At 49.1% G+C, this 23,546-nt stretch overlaps 1 protein-coding gene across 6 annotated transcripts in view; it reads left to right on the top strand.

Annotated features, from left to right (window-relative positions):
• Nucleotides 1-23,546, top strand: part of LOC119964781 (dual specificity protein phosphatase CDC14A-like) — a 274,575-nt gene that overhangs the window by 192,465 nt on the left and 58,564 nt on the right. For all 6 annotated transcript variants that reach the window (XM_038794759.1, XM_038794760.1, XM_038794755.1 and 3 more), the window contains one exon: nucleotides 8,699-8,814. In XM_038794759.1, coding sequence (XP_038650687.1) covers nucleotides 8,699-8,814 — 116 coding nt within the window. The remainder of the gene's footprint in view (nucleotides 1-8,698; nucleotides 8,815-23,546) is intronic.

The following is a 23,546-nucleotide window of genomic DNA, read 5'->3' as shown; positions in this document are numbered from 1 at the left end:
TCTCACTCTATGTGGATGACCTGCTCCTGTACATCTCAAACCCCCAGCCAGCATGGGAGGAATAATGGAACTAATGGAGTTTGGAGCCACCTTGGTGAGCAAAAGTGCAATCTTCCCCATGAACCCGCAGGGGAGGGGGAATCAGAGCTGGGTAGCTTGCCATTCAAACTGATCCAAACCAAATTCCCATACTTGGGGATCCAAATAGCCCATGATTGGACACTGATCCACAAATGGAACCTGTTGAGTTTCATGGAGAAGATAATAATAATAATAATCGCTTATTGTCCCAAGTAGGCTTCAGTGAAGTTACTGTGAAAAGTCCTAAGTCACCACATTCCGGCGCCTGTTCGGGGAGGCTGGTACGGAATTGAACCCACGCTGGTGCCTTGTTCTGCATTACAAGCCAGATGCTTAGCCCACAGTGCTAAACCAGCCCCATGATGAGATAAGAGGGACCTACGGAAATGGAACTCCGTATTTAAAAGGTGGAGACAGGATAAGGAGTACTGACGGTAGGGGACATATACGTGGACGGCAGAGTAGCGACCCTGGGGGAACTGACGGACAAACTCCGATACATGCAAATAAGGAACTTCCTCCGAAAGGAGACAGCGACATTCCCCCAGCTACCAAGGCGCTCCCTAATGGACAGACAACTAACCGCACGCGAACTAGAGGTAACTGCGCTGACATGTACCCACGATTACAGGAAGAGGTACGTGCATCACTGGAAAAGACACAGGAGAAATGGGAGTAAGAGCTGCGCACGGAGCTAAGGGGAGGATTCTGGATCGAAGCACTGCATGAGTAACCTCCACCTCCTCTGGCGCAGGGCTGAGCCTATCGCGGCTAAAGGTAGTGCACAGGGTGCACTTGACCAGAACATGCATCAACGGGTTCTTCCCAGAGGTGGCAAACAAATGTGAACGATGCCAGGGAGGCCTGGCCAACCACACCCACATGTTCTGGTCCAGACTTGTTGGGTATTGGACTGCCTTTTTCGAGGCCGTGTCCAAAGTTGTGCGGGTGTTGCCATGCCCACCAGTGGCAGTCTTCAGGGTATCAGAACAGCCAGAACTCTTTACGAGGAGAGGGGCTGTTACCCTAACCTTTGCCTCCCCATTGAACACCGGAGACTCCTGCTCAGCTCGACTTAGGCAGCACCACTCAAGGCTGCAGACTGGCTGTCCGACTTAGTGGAATTCCTTCAATTGCAAAAAATAAAATTCTCCAAAGGCTTCCACGACTTCGTGGAAGCAGTTCACCAGACCTGTTTGTGACCAGCAACCATAAGGGGGAGGCGGGAGTGTGTGGAGAAGAGCAGGATGGGGAGGGATGACCATCACCAAAATGGATAACAAGAAGGAAAGGCTAAGTTGGGGGAGGCAGGAGAATGGGAGGGGGAAGACCAGGGTACAGGGCAAGCAAGGCAGAGGAGCCAAAGGGGACAAACGCAAGGAAGCACGTGGGTGCGACCACATCAACAGCGCCAAGGTATGCCCAGGTGGCACCAAATAGGCTCGATATGTTTAATACCAGGAGGCAACATGTATAAAGTTATGAAGTGGCACGGTTGTGGTAACCGATCACTGTTGGCCCAAAGTTAGATGCCCCTTATCTGTATACATACCTGTTTATGTTGCTATTTTTTTTTTTTTTCGTACACCCATTCTGTATGTATCTCTTTATTACTGTGTGACATTCCTTGTAACGTTATTATAAAAACCAATAAAAATACTTTTTTAAAAAATGTTCATGGCTGAGATAGACAGATTTTTAATTAATAAGGGAATTGAGGGTTATGGGGATAAGGTGGGGAAAATGAGATTGAGAATTATCATCAGATTGTCATGATCTCAATGAATAGCGGAGCAGACTTGATGGGCTGAATGCCAACTGGTTACAAAACTCAGCAGAAGAAGGTGAAAGACCTTGCCAAGGAGTTGGAAGACACCTGTGGCGCAGCAGCCGGTGGAAGGATGGTGGAGGGGGAAGGACCAGTACAAGTAGCAAAGCTCCAGATGGAACAGTTGATGGCCTTCATCAAGGAAGAGTTCTGCCAGCAGAGGAAGAAGATGCAAGAGGATTGCTCAAAGGCCATCGAAGGGGCTGTGGCACCCCTGAAGGGCTCGATGGAGAGGGTGAAGAAATGCTTGGAGGCGCAAGGGTCGCAGATCCGAGTGATTGAGAAGGTGATGTCGAACCACAGCGGAATTGGGGTGGTGGCATTGGAGGCGGAGGTGGGGCTCTTAGGAGACATTTGCAAGACGTTGAGAGCAAAGGTGGAGGAGCAGGAAAATAGATTGAGAAGGCAGAATCTGCGGATAGTGGGCCTGCCTGAAGGAGTGGCAGCTGCGGGTGCCACGAGATACGTTTTGAGGATGCTGGTGGTGGAGGGGGTGTTGGTTAAGCCCCTGAAGTGGACAGAGCGCACAGGTCTCTGAGGCAGAAGCCAAGAGCTGCCGCGGGTTCCATATGTTCGTGGCGAAGGAGAAAATTCTGCAGTGGGCCAGGGAGAAGTGCAACTGTGAATGGGAGGGTAACAAGGCCCGAATATACCAGGACATTGGAGCCGAGCTGCCAAAACGACGTGCGGGCCTTAACAAAGCCACGGTGGTGCTATATCGACGGCAGATCAGATTTGGGGTGCTCTACCTGGCAAAGCTTTGGGTGATGTATGAAGGCCGGGAATGCTATTTTGAGACCTCAGAAATGGCCAACAACTTTACCGAGGAGCATAAACTGGGGAGAACTGAACTGAACAATTCTGGGAGACAGGTGCTGGTACTTTGAAGTAAATAGGAATATGGGTGGAGTGGGGGGTTTTCTTTTCCTCCGATGTGGAGGGTTTTTTTTGCTTTTTTTAACTGTTGGACTGATAAAGGGTAGCAGGGGTGAAAGGTTTGTAAGGAGACGGCAGTCCAATCCCCCCATCGTTGCTTAGGCTGTGTTTTTTTTTGATTTTGGGGAAGCTGACCTGTGGTTCGAGATGAGTCTTTGCATGGGAGAGGGTGAGGTCAGCAGGAGCCTTCCTCACAGAACAGAGGTGAGTGGGGGAAGGGGTGGGGGGGGGGGGGGCAGTAGGAGGAGCTTTTGGGCAGGAGTTACCATGCTGGCATGTAATGCTGGTGAACGGAAGGGAGGTGGGGGGAGAAGGCCGAGAGAAGTGGTCATGGCGGTGGGGGCGGTGATGATGCAATGAGGCGAGGTTGGAGAAGAAACCTGGTCAGGTGGAGAAAAGGGCCATTTTGGATGGGCCAGGTATAGGGTGAAATTAATGGGGGTAAAGCTAAAGTGTGGGGGGAAGGATGGTGGATGGTCGAGGGGAATGGAGGCGTAACCTCCGGTAAGGCTGATAACGTGGAACACCCGAGGACTCAATGGACCGGTCAAAAGATCTCGGGTCTTTGCGCACCTTAGGAGCTTGAAAGCGGAGGTGGTCTTTCTGCAGGCAACGCACCTCTGCGTGGAGGACCAGGTTAAGCTAAGAAAGGGATGGGTGGGTCAGATTTTCCACTCTGAGTTTGATTCAAAGTCGCGGGGTGTGGCAATTTTGATGAGTAAGAAAATGGGGTTTGCGAGCGTGAAGGAAGTGAGGGACCAGAGTGGGAGATATGTGATTGCGAGTGGGGTATTAGAAAGGACGCCGGTGGTGTTGGTGAATGTGTATGCACCGAATTGGGATGATGTAGGTTTTATGAGGGGTTTGCTGGCAGTGATCCCAGACTTGGCCACGCACCAGTTAATTATGGGAGGAGATTTTAATTGTGTCCAAGAGCTGAAGGTAGATGGGTTGAGCCTCAGGACAGTGGGTAAGATGCGAATGGCAAAGGAGCTGGGTGGATTTATGGAGACGATGGGTGGACCTGTGGTGCTTCCAGAACCCAGGGGGAAGGGAGTGTTCCTTTTTTTCACATGTGTACAGTGTGAGCTGGGAGGTTTTGGTCAGGGTGGAGGGGGCAGAGTACACGGGGTTAGTAATCTTGGACCATGCGCCCCATTGGCTGGACATTTGGCTTGGGTCGGGACGGAAGCAGAGGTCAAGCTGGAGGTTTGATTCGGGTTGTTGACAGAGAAATGTGACAAAGTGCGGACTGTGATTAAAGATTATGTAAAGTTGAACCAAAACGGGAAGGTGTTAGCGGCCACGTTATTGGAAGCGTTAAAGTGATGACCTGAGGGGAGATTATCTCGTTTTAGGCACATGTGGATAGGGAAAGGAGGCTAATGAACAAGGGAGAGGCGGTAGATAAGGGAGTAATCGAGAGTGCCCGCCATGGAGGGATTGGCGAGGAGGAAAACATTACACGGGCAATTTGATAGGCCGACAACGGGGAGGGTGGTAGGACAGCTGCGTAGGGCAAGAGGGTGCAGTACAAATATGAGGAGAAGGCAAGTTGAATGTTGGTGTATCAGCTACGGAGGCAGGCCAAGTCCAGGGAAATATTGAAGATACGGACTGGGGCAGGGGATGGTATCGGAGCCAGGGTAGATAAACGAGGAGATGTACAGGGCGGACCCAGGGTGTGAAGGGGGGACATGAGACGGTTTTTAGACAAACTGGAGTTTGTTCAGTTAGAGGAAGAGAAGAGGCAGGCGCTAGAGGAGACCACGGGGCCCAATGGCTAGCCAGCGGAATTTTATAAGGAGTTCGTGACCGACCTGGCACCACATCTCTTGGGGGCGCTAAATGAGGCATTGAAAGGGGAGCTGCCGGAGACGATAATGTGGGCAACAATCACATTAATACCAAAAAAGGGGAAGGACCCATTGGACTGTGGGTAGTATAGGTCCACATCGATGTTAAATACAGACATGAAAGTGCTGGCTAAGTTGGTGGCGGAAAGGAAGGAAGGTTGTGTCCCGGGGGTGGTTGCATAGGACCAAACAGGCTTCGTAAAGGACACGCAGCTTTCTAGCAATATAAGGAGGCTGTTAAATGGGATCATGAATCATGGCTGGGTCGATTGCTCAGGTACCAGAGGTAGTGGTGTCAATGGATGCGGAGAAGGCATTCAACTGAGTGGGATGCAGTACCTGTTTGAGGTCCTGGGAAGATTTGGGTTTGTGCTGAAGTTGGTGGCATGGGTGCACCTGTTATATGTGGCACCGAGGGCAAGTGTGCAGACCAATGACATGGGTTCATTGAACTACACAGGGGAACAAGACAGGGGTGCCTGCTGTCGCTACTGCTGTTTGCGCTGGCTATAGAGCCTCTGGCAGTGGCTCTTTGGGGCTTGGCAGTGTGGCATGGGATTATGAGGGGACGAAGGGACGTCGGTTGTCGTTCTCTGCGGATGACCTGTTATTGTATGTTTCGGACCCGCTGGAGAGCATGAAGAGGATCATGGGCTTGTCAGGGATGTTTCGGGCATTCTCAGGATACAAGTTAAATGTAGGGAAAGCAAAGTGTTCACGGTGAAAGAATTGGGTCGGTGAGCCAATTCGGGGGTGATGCCATTTAAGGTGGCCAGAGACGAGTTTAAATACCTGGGGATTCAGGTAGCGAGGGAGTGGGCGATGCTTCACAAATGGAATTTAACGAAACTGGTGGAGGAGGCAAGGGAGGATCTCAAGAGGTGGAACGCGCTGCACTTGACTTTCACAGGGAGGGTCCAAGTGGTGAAGATTAATAATCCGCCGAGGTTCCTGTTCATATTCCTCACACTCCCAGGGCGCAATCTCTGCTCCCCACGCCGGGTGGGAGGGCCTCCCAACTAATTTCACGACCCCCTGGCGGCCCCCGTGATTCTCTCTCCCCCCCCCCCCGGACCACATCTGGTCGCTGCCGTCGTGAAATTGCCGTGATTTGCCAGTTTTGGGGCTTGTAGGGGGCCTGGTGGGGAATGAGCACCACGACTGTGCTCAGGAGGGGACAGGCCCGCGATCGGTGCCCACCGATCATTGGGCCGGCGTTTCAATCGGACGCACTATTTCCCCTCCGCCGCCCCGCAAGATCGAGCCGCCACGTCTTGCGGGGCGGCTGAGGGGAAGACGGCCACCACGCATGCGCGGCTGATGTCACATAGGCGACGCCGTCGCGTCACTCTCGGCGCGCCGCCCGGCCGAGAGTTACGGAGCACCGCTCCTAGCCCCGCCGGGAGGGGAGAATAGGGGGCGAGGAGCGGCCTCCGAGGCCGTCGTGAAACTCGGCCGAGTTCATGACGGCCGTCCCGATTTTTCCCGGGAGCGGAGAATTCCGCCCCCAATCTTTATCCTGAAGGCCGCCTTTTGAAAACTGGACACGATTGTTTCGAACTTTGTATGGGCAGGAAAGGTGCCAAGGGTTAAGAAGACCTTGTTACGGAGGCAGCAGGGAGGGTTGGCGTTGCCGAACCTGCTACATTACTATTGGGTGGCAAACATGGAGAAGGTGAGGCAGTGATGGGAAGGAGAGGGGGTCGAATGGGTTAGGATGGAGGAGGAATCCTGTAGGGGGTCCAGCTTAAGGGCTATGGTTACGGCAACGCTGCCAATGGCACCAAACGGATACTTTGAGAGCCCCGTTGTGTAGTCCAAGGTGAAAATCTGGAACCAGCTGAGGAGGCACTTTAGGATAGAGGGGATTAACGCCGGTTGGTGTTAACTCCGCTGTGTTGAAACCATGGTTATGAGCCGGGGGGGGGGGGGGGGGGGGGGATGATGTATAAGAAGTGGGGCTGGTTACGGTGAAGGATTTTTACCTTGGAGAAGGTTTGCCAGTATAACTGAATTGAAGGAGAGGGTGAGCTCCCGGGAGGAAGTGAGTTTAGGCACCTGAAGGTAAGGGACTTTGTGTGGGGAAAGAGTTCCCCAGGTTGCCGAGGTAAAATAATAATAATAATAATCTTTGTCACAAGTAGGCTTACATTATCCTACAAAATCCCCTAGTCGCTAGATTCCGGCGCCTGTTCGGGTACACGGGAGAATTCAGAATGTCCAAATTACCTAACAACGCATCTTTCGGGACTTGTGGGAGGCAACAGGAGCACCCGGAGGAAACCCATGCAGACGCGGGGAGAACATGCAGACTCCGCACAGGCAGTGACCCAAGCCGGGAATTGAACCTAGAGCCCTGGCGCTGTGAAGCAACAGTGCTAGCTACCGTGCACACCCTGCTGGAGCAAGAGTTGTGTCCGGATGTGGAAGGGGAGGGCAGGATTGGAGACATATAGGTGGCTGGCAGATCAGGGAGGTGAGCAAGTGGGCAGGGGAGCTGGGAGGTGAGATAAACTGGCGAGTATGGAGTGAGATGCTATGAAGAGTAAACACACCCTCGTGCGCAAGAATGAGAGGATGAGCCTGACACAGTTCAAGGTCATACACAGGGTACATATGACGTGGGCAAGAATGAGTGTTTTTTTTCAGGGGGTGGTAGACGAGTGTTGAGAATGGTGGACGGGGACTAGCGAACCATGAACATATGTTCTAGGGCTGCGAAAAGTTGGAGAGATTCTGGACGGAAGCGTTTGCGGCACTACCAAGTATAGTGGGGGAGTAGGTTGAGCCGGGCCCTTTGGTGGCAACATTTGGGATATCGGAGAAGCCGGAGCTGATGGAGGGGAGGAAGGCTGATGTTGTGGCCTTTGCCTCTCTTGATTTCCCGGCGACTGATTTTATTGGAGTGGTAGTCAGCAACACCGCTGGGGGTAGCAGCCTGGCTAGGTGCCGTATATGACTTACTTCGGCTGGAAAAGATCAAATACGAGTTAAGGGGTTCTGTGGAAGGTTTCTGGGCAAGGTAGGAGATGTTTGTGATCGTGTTTGAGGAGTTCTTCATCGCGAGGGGAAGGGTGGGGGGTGTGAAAAAGGGGAAAAATTTGTACAAACTATATAGTTGTGTGTTGGGAAGATTATTTCCCGAATTATCTGTTTTCGAACTTTTCATACTCGTTTGGAATAAAATACATTTTAAAAACAAATTAAACTAATATGGCTTTTCTTGGCCACATAAGCACGGTGTTGAATTTCATGTGTCCTGGCTGGGCATATTTTCAGTGGGGGCACGAGGGACATGTAAAACTATCCCTGGGGTAAAGAGCATCCGCATGGTACTGTACTCATTTTATCAAGCTTGGAGGGTGTTGTGGCAGAATTAGGGTGCAGCCCCTGCCGTCAGTTTAGGAGTCATCTCTAAAGGTATGCTGCAGGCTGCTGGCCTGGAAAGTGTGAAATGAGTGTTCGGGTGGCGTTTAAATAAGGCACGTGGACTGTCAATCTTGTTGGTTAATGGTAGGACAGCTGAATCAGTTCCTGACCGACTATACGATATGGAGAGATACTCACCTGTGCATAATTAATGAGCTTCCAAGCACTGAAAGGGATGCAATTTCCCATCATTCCGACCAGTGGGAAACATGTCACAGAACCCCTCTGCCCCCTTGCCTAGAGCAGAATTTTTCAATTTTGAAGCTGAGTTTCTATAGATATTTTAAAGAGTTAACAGAACGAGCGTTCATCTTACAGAAAGTAAGGCTACTCCTTCATCCTATGTTTCAGTCCGTGGTGTTGTTTCGTCATAACAAGAATGTCTAGAATCCAAACTATCTGCACAATATTGCAGATCAGCTAATATGATAGCTGTTGTCCCACCCCCAACTATCCTCAACTCGTTTCCTGCGTTCTTTAAAGTTTTTAAAAAGTGATGTGTTTCTTCTGCATTTAAAACCTCGCCCACAAAATGTAAAGAGCATTTAATTCTATTTTTTCTTGAAAGAACAATTATGCAGAAGATGGAAGTCCAGCAACAACAAATTGTATGACTCAGGGAGATAAACTTCGTGCCTTGAAGAGTAGGAGACAACCACGATCGGCAACAACAGGAACATTAAGGTAATGTATATGATTTATATATTTATATATCACAAAATTATGTTCAATAAAATCCTAAAATTGGAAATAAACCATTCAGGAGACTTTAGGAGAGAATTTTGAAGACATTTTGTCTTGTGGGCATTTATAATTAATTTTTACTTTAGTACGGAGATTTATTTTCAGGGCTATCAGATACCTACACTTTGGTGTTAACTCTAAAATGGTCAGTGCTCTTGTATATAAAAATAATTAGTGAGCTGCAAAATGTTTCCTTTATTTGAACCCATATCGTCTGTAAAATCTAATACCAACCAGTTTTGGGTATGGCTGTTTCAACATTGCACTAAATTGCATCAATATGTGTACAGTTCAGAAACAAGCTATTGAATTTAACTCGTCTATCTCAGCATTTATACTCCACATGATGTTTCTATCACCCTACATCATCTAAGTCTGTTAGCTTATCCTTCAGTTCCTTTCTCCCTCAATGTACTTACCTCATTTCCTATTAAATACTTCAGTGCTGGTTGCCTCAACTATTCCTTGTAGTGGAACATTCCACACAGTTGGGTGAAGAGATTTATCCTGAATTAGATTAATTAACGAATATCCTACATTGGACTTTTCCACAAGTTGGAAATATCTTCTCTGCGTTTACTTGTCAAACCTTTTCATAATCTTGAAGACCTTCCGGCATAGCTCATACTACAGTAGTCCCCCGTTATACCGCGCTCCGCAATACCGCGGTTCGCGATATACTGCGGGGGGGCTTATGGACCCCAACTGTCAGTTGTGTCAATTTCAGCGGCCGGCTCACTTTGATCCGGAGAGGGAAGCTGCTCTTTCACTGAAACAATCAGCCGGCCGCTGAAATTGACACTGCCGGCTGCTCTCTCCTTCCAATCCAACTTTTAAGTTTTAATGTTTCTGATTGGAGGGAGAGAGCAGCGGGCAGTGTCAATTTCAGCGGCCGGCTGATTGTTTCAGTGAGAGAGCAGCTTCCCTCTCCAGATCAAAGTGAGCCGGCCGCTGAAATTGACACTGCCGGCTGATTGGAGGGAGAGAGCAGAGAACACAGGAGGAGGTCATACGGGCCTCTGCAAGACCAGCATGGTCTCACATCGCCCCTCCCCTCTGTAGCTGGGGTTCAGGCTGTGGCTGCTGGGGTATAGGCTGTGGCTCCTGGGGTACAGGCTGTGGCTGCTGGGGTACAGGCTGTGGCTGCTGGGGTACAGGCTGTGGCTGCTGGGGTACAGGCTGTGGCTGCTGGGGTACAGGCTGTGGCTGCTGGGGTTCAAGCTGTGGCTGCTGGGGTACAGGCCGTGGCTGCTGGGGTACTGATTGGAGGGAGAGAGCAGCCGGCAGTGTCAATTTCAGCGGCCGGCTGATTGTTTCAGTGAGAGAGCAGCTTCCCTCTCCGGCCGCTGAAATTGACACTGTTTTAATTAGATCCACGATGGGGGTTTTAAATTTATTTAAAAAGCTATGCTAGCGCTTCCCCTTGTGAGTCTACGGGGGTCTGACCTCTCCCCCCGCCCCCCGTAGACTCACAAGGGGAAGCGCTAGCATAGATTTTTTAATAAATTTAAAACCCCCATCGTGGATAACCGCGGCTCGGATGCAACGCGGGTGGCTGTCTTGGACCCCAACACCCGCGTTATAAAGGGGGACTACTATTTACAAGGGATGGAGCCCCAGCCTGTTCAACCTTTCCTGATGCGTATAGCCTCTCCTCTCTGAAATTCCTTTTATAATTCATTTCCACTTTTGCCATTGTCCCTATATCTTTTATGGAGAGCAGAGTTGACTTAATCAAGGTTTTTTGTGCAAGTTTAGCATTGTTTCTCTGCTTTTCAATTGATCTCAATTTTTGATTTGCATTTTTTAAATTACCCTATTAACCTGCAGCACCTTTTTTCTTTTGCTGATTATGAATCTATACTCCTGAATCCCTTTGCTTCTCTCCCCTGTCCAGATTATTATCTAAGCAGTTTTGCCGACTAAAATACATTCCTTCACAAATGCTACCACTTAACACAAATGTTACTTTAAATTTAATCTATTTCAAGGAAATAGTATGTGTGCATGTTGGTTTTGAAATGTAGCCGCTGCACAATTGAGAATCTTGTTACAAAAAATAACTTTTAACATTTCTGTCCTTTCATTATTATATTGAAATTCAATTTCCAATTATATGGTCATTCTTTAGACTTACAATATCTTCCTGGTTTTGTCACATTCTTCCTTTTTGCATTATATGTACTTCCAATTCCCACATACAAATGAATGAACAATGGTGGGTTACTTCCCAGACTTTGCCAGTGAGAATAGCTATCCTTAGTCCCTACTTTCTGTTTTGCAGTCAGTTTGCTCTCCATTATCCTTTCTGGCTCCTAACTTCTCCATGCTGTGACCTTGGTTATGAGTCTACTATGCAATGCCTTAAGGGCCTTTTGATACTCCAACATATATCTACCGCATTACTGTCTAATCTTTGTTAGTTCTTCAAATCATTCAGTAAGGTTAATCAAGCATAACCTTCCCCATTGAAATCCATGCTAACTGTGGCGGGTCATTCGCCTGAGGCTTCTGCTGGAGTACTCGGTGGGCCCGATCCAATTCTGGAGGGGACAATCACCCATTCCCCTCCCCCCTACTCCCGTTCTCAAGTCATCCATCTTGGCCCTCCGAGTCTTGTTCCTCCTCCACCAGCAACATCTCAGCTTCCAACGAGGTGATTCAAGCCCCATGCGACATCAAGGCCATCTCCACAGCGTTCAGCGCCACTCCATTCTCCTTCACTGCCTCTGAGGTTTTTTCCAGCTTATTCTTGATCAAACCAAATGCCTCCTCAATTGACCTGCCCTGGACCTCAAAATGCTTTTCAAACTGTTTTTCAAACTCCTGCTCCATCACCTCAGTCAGCGTCTCTACCGTGATCTGAGCAGCCCCACCCAAGATTGGATCCGCCGCCTTCCACATGCCGAGCTTTGCGGGTTTTCTGGCTTCGTCAAAGGATTATCCCCGTAATCTTTTTTTTTTGTAAATTTAGAGTACCCAATTAATTTTTTTCCGATTAAGGGGTAATTTAGCATGGCCAATCTACCTAGCCTGCACATCTTTTGGGTTATGGGGGTGAGACCCATGCAGACACGGGGAGAATGTGAAAATTCCTCATGACCAGTGTCCCGGGGCTGGGATCGACCCCTTGACCGCAACCAGACCCCCAAAGTGTAAGATAAACAAAGCCCATCGCTAGTGGAACCCCCCCTCTTCCCCCCTCAAGAACAAATTTCACCTTCTCCAAATACAGGAACCTCATTAGATCCCCTAGCCACACTAGAGGCACAGGGAGGTGAAGCTCGCTTCCACCCCAACAGGACCCGCCTTTGACCGATCAACAAGGCAAAGGCTAAGCCATACTGTCTGTCTGCAACCCTGGCAGGCCTCACACCCTGAATATGGCCTCCAGGGGCCAGGCCCCAAATCCACATGTAGAACCTCAGACGTGGTGCTGAAAAGCAGCCCTCAAAATATTTCTGCAACTTCGGGCAGGACCAGAACAGGTGAACATGATTAGCTGGACCCCACCCGCACTGCTCTCTCCTATGCTCCACCCACTCAAACAGCCGACTCATCCACACCTTCATTAAGCGTGCCCTGTGCAGCACTTTTAATTATTGAATCAACCCCAGCCTCACATATGAGGTTGAGGTGTTAACCCTCTGCAGCAACTTGCACCATAATCCGTCCTCCAACACCATGCCCAGCTCCTCCTCCCACTTGACCTTACTCGCTCCCATGGACACCTTGTCTTCCTCCATGATCCTCCCATAAATCACCGAAACGGCCCCACCCTTCAGCCACATCAACTACAGCACCTCCTCTAACAACGAAGAAGACAATGCCACCGGAAAGCTCAGGAAGACCTATCTTGCGAAGTTCTGCACCTGCATATATATAACGCCCTCCTCCCGCTGGAGCCCAAACTCCTCCAAGGTCACAAACTGCCCCTCCAAAAACAAATTCTTCATCTCCTTCACCACTATCTCCTGCCATCCCCAGAAGCTTGCATCCATCCTCTCTGGCTCAAACCCATTATTCCTTCTTATCGGTATCACCCTCAAGCCTGTCCTCTAAGTGCTGCCTGAATTACCTCCAAATCGTCAGCGTAGCTACCACCACAGGACAACTCGAGTACTTCCCTGCAGTGAACAGCAGCGGCTCTGTTGCCAGCGCCTGCAACCGCAACCCCTTACAGGAACCCGCCTCCATCCGCATCCATAAAGCCTGTCTCCCTACTCCAGCCCCATCGTTCTCCGCATTCGCCACCCAGTAATAGTATAACAAGTTCGGAAGGGCCACCCCACCCCGGACTGCCGTCTCCTTTGGAGAACTGCATTCCTTATCCCAGCCACCTTCCATGCCCCCACAAACGACGAGACCAACCTATCCATCCCCTTAAAAAATTACTTTGGTTAAAAAAGACCGGTAGACACCGAAACAAAAACAAGAACCGTCGCACAATGTTCATCTTCACTGCCTGCAACTGGCCTGCCAACAACCAGGGGAGACTATCTCACCGCAACAAGTCCTCCTTCGCCTTCTCACCTAGCTATTGAAATTGAGCTCTCAAAGCCATACAAAGATTACAGAACAAGACAAAAATAATATATGTATCAGGAACAAAATCACAACACCGACAGTCCTGCGCAATGCTTCGATCCAGAGTTGTCCTCTCGCAAAATTTCACTGCCCAGCTCTTCCTCCCATTTCTCCCTTGTCTCATCCAGGAGTGAGCATACCTACTCCAGTAGTTGTCCATATATATCCGCATAGTTCCCACCTCCTAGCCCACCCCCAGTAGTCTGTCCACAAGTGAGTGTCCTGGTATCTGAAGGAATTTTGTCGTCGCTTTGCAGAGGAGGTTTTTGATTTGGTTGCATCTTAGCTCGTTCCCATTTGGGAGCTGGATCTTGTCCGCGAGTTAGAACATAGAACATAGAACGATACAGCGCAGTACAGGCCCTTCGGCCCTCGATGTTGCACCGACATGGAAAAAAAAACTAAAGGCCATCTAACCTACACTATGCCCTTATCATCCATATGCTTATCCAATAAATTTTTAAATGCCCTCAATGTTGGCGAGTTCACTACTGTTGCAGGTAGGGCATTCCACGGCCTCACCACTCTTTGCGTAAAAAACCCACCTCTGACCTCTGTCCTATATCTATTACCCCTCAATTTAAGGCGATGTCCCCTCGTGCTAGCCACCTCCATCCGCGGGAGAAGGCTCTCGCTGTCCACCCTATCTAACCCTCTGAACATTTTGTATGCCTCTATTAAGTCACCTCTTAACCTTCTTCGCTCTAACGAAAACAACCTCAAGCCCACCAGCCTTTCCTCATAAGATTTTCCCTCCATACCAGGCAACATCCTGGTAAATCTCCTCTGCACCCGTTCCAAAGCTTCCACGTCCTTCCGATAATGAGGCGACCAGAACTGTACGCAATACTCCAAATGCGGCCGTACTAGAGTTTTGTACAACTGCAACATGACCTCATGGCTCCGGAACTCAATCCCTCCACCAATAAAGGCCAACACACCATAGGCCTTCTTCACAACCCTATCAACCTGGGTGGCAACTTTCAGGGATCTATGTACATGGACACCGAGATCCCTCTGCTCATCCACACTACCAAGAATTTTACCATTAGCCAAATATTCCGCATTCCTGTTATTCTTTCCAAAGTGAATCACTTCACACTTCTCCACATTAAACTCCATTTGCCACCTCTCAGCCCAGCTCTGCAGCTTATCTATGTCCCTCTGTAACCTGCAACATCCTTCCGCACTGTCTACAACTCCACCGACTTTAGTGTCGTCTGCAAATTTACTCACCCATCCTTCTGCGCCCTCCTCTAGGTCATTTATAAAAATGACAAACAGCAACGGCCCCAGAACAGATCCTTGTGGTACGTAACTGAACTCCATTCTGAACATTTCCCATCAACTACCACTCTCTGCCTTCTTTCAACTAGCCAATTTCTGATCCACATCTCTAAATCACCCTCAATCCCCAGCCTCCGTATTTTCTGCAATAGCCGACCGTGGGGAACCTTATCAAACGCTTTACTGAAATCCATATACACCACATCAACTGCTCTACCCTCGTCTACCTGTTCAGTCACCTTCTCAAAGAACTCGATAAGGTTTGTGAGGCATGACCTACCCTTCACAAAACCATGCTGACTATCCCTAATCATATTATTCCTATCTAGATGATTATAAATCGTATCTTTTATAATCCTCTCCAAGACTGTACCCACCACAGACGTTAGGCTCACCGGCCTATAGTTACCGGGGTTATCTCTACTCCCCTTCTTGAACAAAGGGACCACATTTGCTATCCTCCAGTCCTCTGGCACTATTCCTGTAGCCAATGATGACCTAAAAATCAAAGCCAAAGGCTCAGCAATCTCTTCCCTGGCTTCCCAGAGAATCCTAGGATAAATCCCATCCGGCCCCGGGGACTTATCTATTTTCACCTTGTCCAAAATTGCCAACACTTCTTCCCTACGCACCTCAATGCCATCTATTCTAATAGCCTGGGTCTCAGCATTCTCCTCCACAATATTATCTTTTTCTTGAGTGAATACTGACGAAAAGTATTCATTTAGTATCTCGCTTATCTCCTCAGCCTCCACACACAACTTCCCACCACTGTCCTTGACTGGCCCTACTCTTACCCTAGTCATTCTTTTATTCCTGACATACCTATAGAAAGCTTTTGGGTTTTCCTTGACCCTACCTGCCAAAGACTTCTCATGTCCCCTCCTTGCTCGTCTCAGCTCTCTCTTTCGATCCTTCCTCGCTTCCTTGTAACTATCAAGCGCCCCAACTGAAACTTCACGCCTCATCTTCACATAGGCCTCCTTCTTCCTCTTAACAAGAGATTCCACTTCTTTGGTAAACCACGGTTCCCTCGCTCGACCCCTTCCTCCCTGCCTGACTGGTACGTACTTATCAAGAACATGCAATAGCTGTTCCTTGAACAAGCTCCACATATCCAGTGTGCTCAACCCTTGCAGCCTACTTCTCCAACCAACACATCCTAAGTCATGTCTAATGGCATCATAATTGCCCTTCCCCCAGCTATAACTCTTGCCCTGCGGGGTATACTTATCCCTTTCCATCACTAATGTAAAGGTCACCGAATTGTGGTCACTGTTTCCAAAGTGCTCACCTACCTCCAGATCTAACACCTGGCCTGGTTCATTACCCAAAACCAAATCCAATGTGGCCTCGCCTCTTGTTGGCCTGTCAACATATTGTGTCAGGAAACCCTCCTGCACACATTGTACAAAGAATGACCCATCTAATGTACTCGAACTATATCTTTTCCAGCCAGAGTCACTACTGTGCCTTATACATACATGTGCCCTACCATCCATGTCCCTTCGACCTGCCTCCACCTTTTGAAGGAGGCGTCCATTGTCACAGGGGTGAACTTGTGGTTTTTGCAGATGGGATTGCGCCATGGTGGACATCCTGGTCAGACTGAAGTGTTGTCGCATTTGGTTCCAATGTTCTCAGCATGGCTTCTACCACTGGGTTTTTCGAGTGTCTGGTTGGGGGATGGGAGTGTGGTCATGGCCAGTGCTCGGAGAGATGTCCCTGCGCAGGAACTCTTCTCCATTCTGACCCATTCTGTTCCCGGTTCCTTGACCAATCCCTGTACCCTTTCTGTGGTAGCTGCTCAGTGGTAGAATTGGAGGTTAAAGGGCAACCTCTCCAGCTCTGCTCCCCCCAGTGCAGGTTCACAGGGAAGAGTTTGCAACCCGAGGTTCCAAACTCCTTTAGGAATTCCATTATTCCTCCCACGCTGGCCAGGGTGTTAGAGATGTAGAGGAACATGTCATCCACGTAGAGTGAGACTCTAAGCTCTGTCTCCCGTTTGAATGTCTCACCACTCCTTCTCTGCTCTAAGAGCGATCTCCAGAGGCTCAATTGCCAGGGCAAGCAGTAGCGGATAAGCGGCATCCATGCCTCTGTGTAGCTGGAAGTATCCAGAGCTGGTGGTGTTTGTCCGTACACTCACCATGGGAGCATTGTACAGTAGTTTGACCCATGAGGTGAACCTGGCCCAACCCGTTCCAGTACCGCAATGAGGCACTTCCATTCCACCCTGTCGAAGGACTTCTCTGTATCCAGGGAGATGATCACCTCTGATGTCCTCTCCCCAGGTGGGGTCATGATCCCATTCAGCAGACGCTGTTAGTTGTCTGGTCCTTGACAAACCCGTCTGATCTACCGTGACTATCTCTGGCATGCAACTTTCCAACCACCTCGCCAGGGCCTTCGTCAAGATTTTTGCATCATTGTTTAGGTGTGAGATGGGTTTGTATAACCCTATTCCATCAGGTCTCTGTCTTTTTTAAGGATCAGTGATATCGAGGCCTGAACGAACGGTGGTGGCAGGGGTCCCCTTGATAGCGTGTCAGTGAACATCTCCCACAAGTGGGGGGGCCAGTGCTGGTGCCAGTGTTTTGTAGAAGTCTGCCGGGAATCCGTTTGTCCCCATCGCCTTTTCTGTCTACATGGAGTTGATACTCTCCATGTCTTCCCCCAGTTCTAGTGGTGCTTCCAGGCACTCTCTCTTTTCATCCCCCACCACTGGCATGTCCAGTACTTTGATCATGGATCATAGAATTTACAGTGCAGACGGAGGCCATTCGGCCCATCGAGTCTGCACCGGCTCTTGGAAAGAGCACCCTACCCAAGGTTAACACCTCCACCCTATCCCAATAACCCAGTAACCCCACCCAACACTAAGGGCAATTTTGGGCACTAAGGGCAGTTTATCATGGCCAATCCAGCTAACCTGCACATCTTTGGACTGTGGGAGGAAACCGGAGCAACCGGAGGAAACCCACACACACACGGGGAGGATGTGCAGACTCCGCACAGACAGTGACCCAAGCCGGAATCGAACCTGGGACCCTGGAGCTGTGAAGCCATTGTGCTATCCACAATGCTACCGTGCTGCCCTAGGAACCACTTCATCTTCAAGTCCCCTCTGGGAGCTTGGAGGTGTACATCCCTCGGTAGAACGTTGCAACAGTCTCCGTAATCTTGTCTGGAGCTGTGCCTAGTTTGCTGTTCCTGTCCTTCACCTGCGCTCTTTCCCTTGTGGCTGACTGCTTTCTCAGCTGGTGAACCAGCAGACGGCTGACCTTGTCTCCATATTTATGAAAGGTCCTCAGTGTCTAGTGGAGCTGGTTTACTGCTCTCCCGGTGGAGAGCAGGTCAAATTTCATTTGCAGTTTTTTCCTCTCAGTCAGTAGTTCCATGGTCAGGGCAGTGGAGTACTGCAGTTCCACCTCTAGAATGTAGTCAATCACCTGTTGCCTAACCCTCCTCCCCTTCCTATCTCTGAACTCTGTATGCTATAATCTCCCCACTTATCACCACCGTCTTCGGTGCCTTCTAGAATGTTATGGGCGAGACCTTCCCATTCTGGTTTCAGTTTACATATCCATGGATAGCTTGTGATACTTTCTCACAGAACGCCTTGTCAGTGAGGAGAGCAGTGTCCAGACTCAATGGGGAGACATTGGGCCCAATCCGTCTCCAGCCTCACATCCACGTAGTGTGGTGTGTGGTCTGAGATTAATATTAGAGTATTCCACCCCTACCACCCCTGGAAGCACTGATTTTCTCCACTAAAGTTTCTCTCCATTAAGATAAGTTGCCTTTCCATTTTTTCCAACCAAAATAGATAACCTCACACTTATCCAAGTTAAACTCCATCTGCCAAATTTTGGCCCACTCACCTAACTTATCTATATTCATTTATAAATTTCTTATTTTATCGTTGAAATGAAATAAAAATTGCTTATTGTCACAAGTAGACTTCAAATGAAGTTACTGTGAAAAGCGCCCAGTCCACGTTCCGGCACCTGTTCGGGGAGGCTGGTACGGGAATTGAACCCGCGCTGCTGGCCTTGTTCTGCTTTATATGTCAGCTGTTCAGCCACTGTGCTAAACCATCCCCTTGCTGTCCCACATTGCAAATTACTATCCCACCTATTTTAGTCTCAATGGCAAATTTGGCTGTAGTACTTTCTATCCCTACATCCAAGTCATTAATATATATTGTAAATAGTTGGGCACCAGGACCGAAACCCATGGCTCCCCACTAGTTACATCTTGCCAACCAGAAAAAGACCCATTTATCCTGACTCCCTGCCTTCTGTCGGTTACCTCGTATCCCATGTGATCTTACCTTGTCTATTAACTTTTTGTGTGGCACCTTAAATACCTTCTGGAAGTCCAGATATATTACATCTACAGGATCTCCATTATCCACTTGGCTTGTTACATCTTTAAAAAGAACTAGCAAATTAGTCGAACACTATTTGCCCTTCATAAAACCATGCTGACTTTGATGGATTGCATTTTGATTTTCTAAATGTCCTGTTGTTATTTAATAATGGATTCTAACCATTTCCCAATGACCGGTGTTAAACTAACTGGTCTTTAGTTTCCTACTTTCTGCCTCCCTTTTTGAATAAGCATTTTTCCAATCCACTGGAACCCTTCCTGCATCCAAGGAATTTTGGAATGTTATAACCAATAGATCCACGATCTCCGCGGCCACTTCGTTTAAGACCCTAAGTTATAGGTCATCAGGCCCTGGGGACTTGCCTGCCTTAAATCCCAGTAGTTTGTTTTGTACTCTCCCTATTGATCTAACTGCCTTTGCCTTTCAACAATAAACCCCTTTTGTTTACTACTGGAAGCCTCAAGTGTATGACCCAAACTACCGCGTTGGCAACGAGGTAAAAGTTTCCTATCAAAACCGACAGTCGCCGTGAATTTGGTGGTGGGGAGGGGGGAAGCAACAGTTGAGAAAGGACAGCAGCTCATTTGAATCATTTGAACCGTGGGTGGAAATGCCTATTAGACCCATTTGACCAAGGGGTTGAGTCATGGAGTCAATACATCAAATGGCTCCTTTTCTTCTTTACCACAAAAAAAATCCAGGTGAGGACAAGCAGACGGTGATACTTCTGACAATTTGAGGAACCCAAGCACATAATTAGATTAAGAACGTTAAGTATCCGGAGGCACCAGACTCAAGACCTTTGACCAGAAAGTGAAATTGATTAAAGAACATTACAATCCGGACTTCCGGTGGCAACATGTAGGCCGCACATTGGGTGGCTCCTGCAACACCTTCTGGTTTTTGGCCCTTCACACCAAGTTTTGGAGGAGAATTTGGTATGATTATTTGTGTGAAAGTCTCAGGCCACCAAAGGATATCGAAAATCCAGAAAAAGAATCCGGAGGATAAGGGGACGAGTGAACGTCTGCCAGCAAGTTCAGTGAAGAGTCCAGAGGGAGGAAAGATGGCGGGTGCAGGCATGTCAAGTGGGGCCACACCCATTACGGTGGATAAGCTGGCTGAAGTGATGGCGGGGTGTTTGAGCAGTTGTTTTCTAAGCACTTTATAAGCATCACAAGAAGATGATGACGTCACTCAAGGACTTGGGGGATTGTCCGAATGAAGGAGGCTTGGCAAAGATGGCAATGGAGGTGTGGAAGTAAGGAGAGATGTTGAAGGGAGTGGAGGAGGCATTGTAGCAGCACAGCAACCAATTCACCTCGATGGGAGAAGAGCTACGGAGGGTGGTATTGTAGCAAAGGGCTGATGACCTGGAGAACAAGTCAGGAAGGCAGAATCTAAGGATTGAGGGACTGCCTGAGGGGGTGGAGGCTGATGGCGAACAACTCCGCAAAGTACTCCAAGTCAATGGGGAGGGAGGAGGACCCCCTCCCTCTGAGTTGGACAGGACTCTCCGGTCGCTCTGGCCAAAACCAAGAGCTGTGATGGTATGTTTCCACAGCTATCAGGTGAAGGAAAAGGTGTTGAGATGGGTGAAGCTGAATCGAGAGGTGAAATGGGGAGGCGTTGCTTTTCGGGTTATCAGGATCTCACGGCGGAACTGGCGAGAAGGCGGGGGGGTGGCCTTTGGTCGGGCGAAGGTGGAATTGTATCAAAGCAACGTGAGGTATGGGGTGGTCTACCCGGCCAAGCTGAAGAGCACACACAACTCCAAGGACTTCTACTTTGAGGCGTTCATGAAGGCTGAAGGACTGGGACTGACTTTGGACGTTGGTGGTATTAATTTTTTTCTATTTTGTTTTTTTTCTTCTCCTTTCTCTTTTTTCTGTTTGTGTTTTTTCCCCTCTGCTTGAATTGTATTTGGGAAGGGATGGACTGGGGCTTTGGAGTGATTGGTTGGGATTAGCTTCTTTTGGGTTTGAGGGATTACTGCTGTGTTGGGAGTTTGGAAGGTTTGGGTGTGGGGGGTGATTTTGTTCTATGCGGTGGAGGTGGCTCTGGCAGGGGCCACTTCACTAGCAAACATGGGTTGGCTAGTGAATGGGGGTGAGGTGGGGGGAGGGGCCATGGTAATTGGAAACTGTTTGGACATGTTTCAATGGCCCTGGGAGGTGTGAATAGTGGGGGAATGGCGGACGATACTGGGCGACGTGGTTTCAGGAGGGAGTGGCAGGGGTTTCTGAGAATGGGGAGGGGTAGGGGGCTGGGTCCTGCCTGTTGGGCGGGACCAGGAGTGGCATTTATGACTGAATGGAGGGGCGAGGATGACTGAAAGGAGGTGCGAGGGGTTGGGGGTGAGATGTGGAACATGCGAGTGCTGGGGGGGCTGGTGAAGCGAGCCAGAGTTTTCTCGCATTTGAAGAGCTTGAAAGCCGACGTAATGCTATTGCACAAGATCCATCTGAGGGTGAAGGACCAGGTGAGGCTTCAGAAGGGCTGCTGGGTGGGTCCGGTTTTCCATTCTGGCTTTGATAGCTCCCAGGTGGGTAGCGATTATGGTGGGTAAGAGGGTGAGGTACCAGATGGAGAAGGTGGTGGCTGATCGGAGTGGGGTGTGTACATTATAGTAACGGGTGCTTTGGAACGGTGGGGGGGGGGCTTCAATACAGTGTTGGGATAAGTCCAAACCGTGTTGGCTGACCCCTGGCGTAGGGGGACGGTGCAAAGATAGGAGTGCCTGTTATTTTCACCAGTACACAATGTGTATTCAAGGTTTTTTTATTTTTTTTTCCTTGTTATGGGACAGGCGCAATTGGCCAGAGTAAGGAAGGCAGAGTATTCTGCGATTCCTATCTCTGACCATGCTCCACGTTGGATGGATGTGGTCCTGGAGAAGGGGCTAGCTCAGAGGCCTACATGGTGATGTTGGCAGACCCAAATTTCTGTCCAAAAATGGGAAAGCTGATTGAGGATTACGTAGGGTTCAATGGGAATGGGAAGGTTTCGTCGTCGGTGATATGGGAAGCGTTGAAGTAGATGTTTAAGGCTCAGATGGACAGAGACGAGAGAGGAGCAGCAACAGTTGGTAGAGGACATTTTGGAGGTGGATGGAAGGTATGTGGAGGATCCAACTCCAAATCTTCTGGTGAGGAGGAAGGAGCTACAAGTGAGGTTTGACCTTGTGTCCATGGGAAAGACAATTCAGCAGTTAGGGTGGTCGAAGGGGCTGTTTACAGGGAGAAGGCCAACTGCTTGTTGGCAGGCCAGCTCTGCCGGCAGGTGGTTGTGAGAGAGGTTGTTCAGGTCCATGATGGGACAGGGGAGTTGGTGGTGGAACTGGAGCAGGTGAACAAGGCATTTGAGGAGTTCTATAAGAATTTGTACAATTTCCGAACCTCCGAAGGATGAGTCAGATATGAGGGAGTTTGTGGGGGGATTAGAGTGTCCCGAAGTAAGCAAGGAGGGGAGGACAGAGTGTGAGGAGCCAGTAGAGGTGGAAGAAGTGCAGGTAGCGATAGGGAAAATACAGATGGGTAAAGTACCGGTGCCGGATGGTTTCCTGGTGGGGTTTTATAAAACATTTATGGATAAGTTGGCAGCACTGTTGGAGATATTTGAGGATGCGGTGGCTAAGGGGGCACTGCTACAGACAATGGGACAGCCATCTATTTAATTGTTTCTTCAGAAGGACAAGGACCCAATGGAGTGTGGGTCGTATAGGCCTATATCTTTGAACGTGGATGCCAAGGTGCTGCCGCTTAGGTTGGAGGAGTGCCTCCTGAAGGTGATTGGGGAGGATCTTAAGGGGCAAACAGTTGTCATCAAATGTGTGCTGTCTGTTAAATGTGATTTGTTCTCCAGTTAGAGATGGTGGTGGCGCTGGATGTGCAGCAGGTATTTGATTGTGTGGAGTGGAGCTATTTGTTTGCGGTGTGAAGAGGTTTGGGATTGGGCCTAAGTTTGTGGCATGGGTGAAAATGTTGTATAAGGATCGTATGTGCACACAAATGAGATTAATTCGGGGTACACTCCATTGCATAGGGAAAAGGCAGGGGTGCCCTATGGCCTCCCTTCTGTTTGCGCTGGATATGGAGTCCTTGGCCATAGCTCTGAAGTGCTCTGATCGATGGAGGGGTATAGTGAGGAGGGGATGGGAAATAGGGTGTCCCTGTATGTTTTTTTTAAAGTAAATTTAGAGTACCTGATTCTTTTTTTTTCAATTAAGGAGCAATTTAGGATAGCTAATCCACCTATCCTGCATATCTTTTGGTTGTGGGGGTGAGACCCACGCAGACACGGGGAGAATGTGCAAACTCCACATGGACAGTGACCTGGGGCAGCAGTGCAAACCACTGTGCCACCCTGGGTGTCCCTGTGTGCTGATGATTTTTTGCTGTGT

This window comes from Scyliorhinus canicula, chromosome 4 (genome assembly GCF_902713615.1).
Source record: "Scyliorhinus canicula chromosome 4, sScyCan1.1, whole genome shotgun sequence".
Classification (NCBI taxonomy): Eukaryota; Metazoa; Chordata; class Chondrichthyes; order Carcharhiniformes; family Scyliorhinidae; genus Scyliorhinus; species Scyliorhinus canicula.
This window is presented reverse-complemented; position numbering and strand designations above follow the sequence as displayed.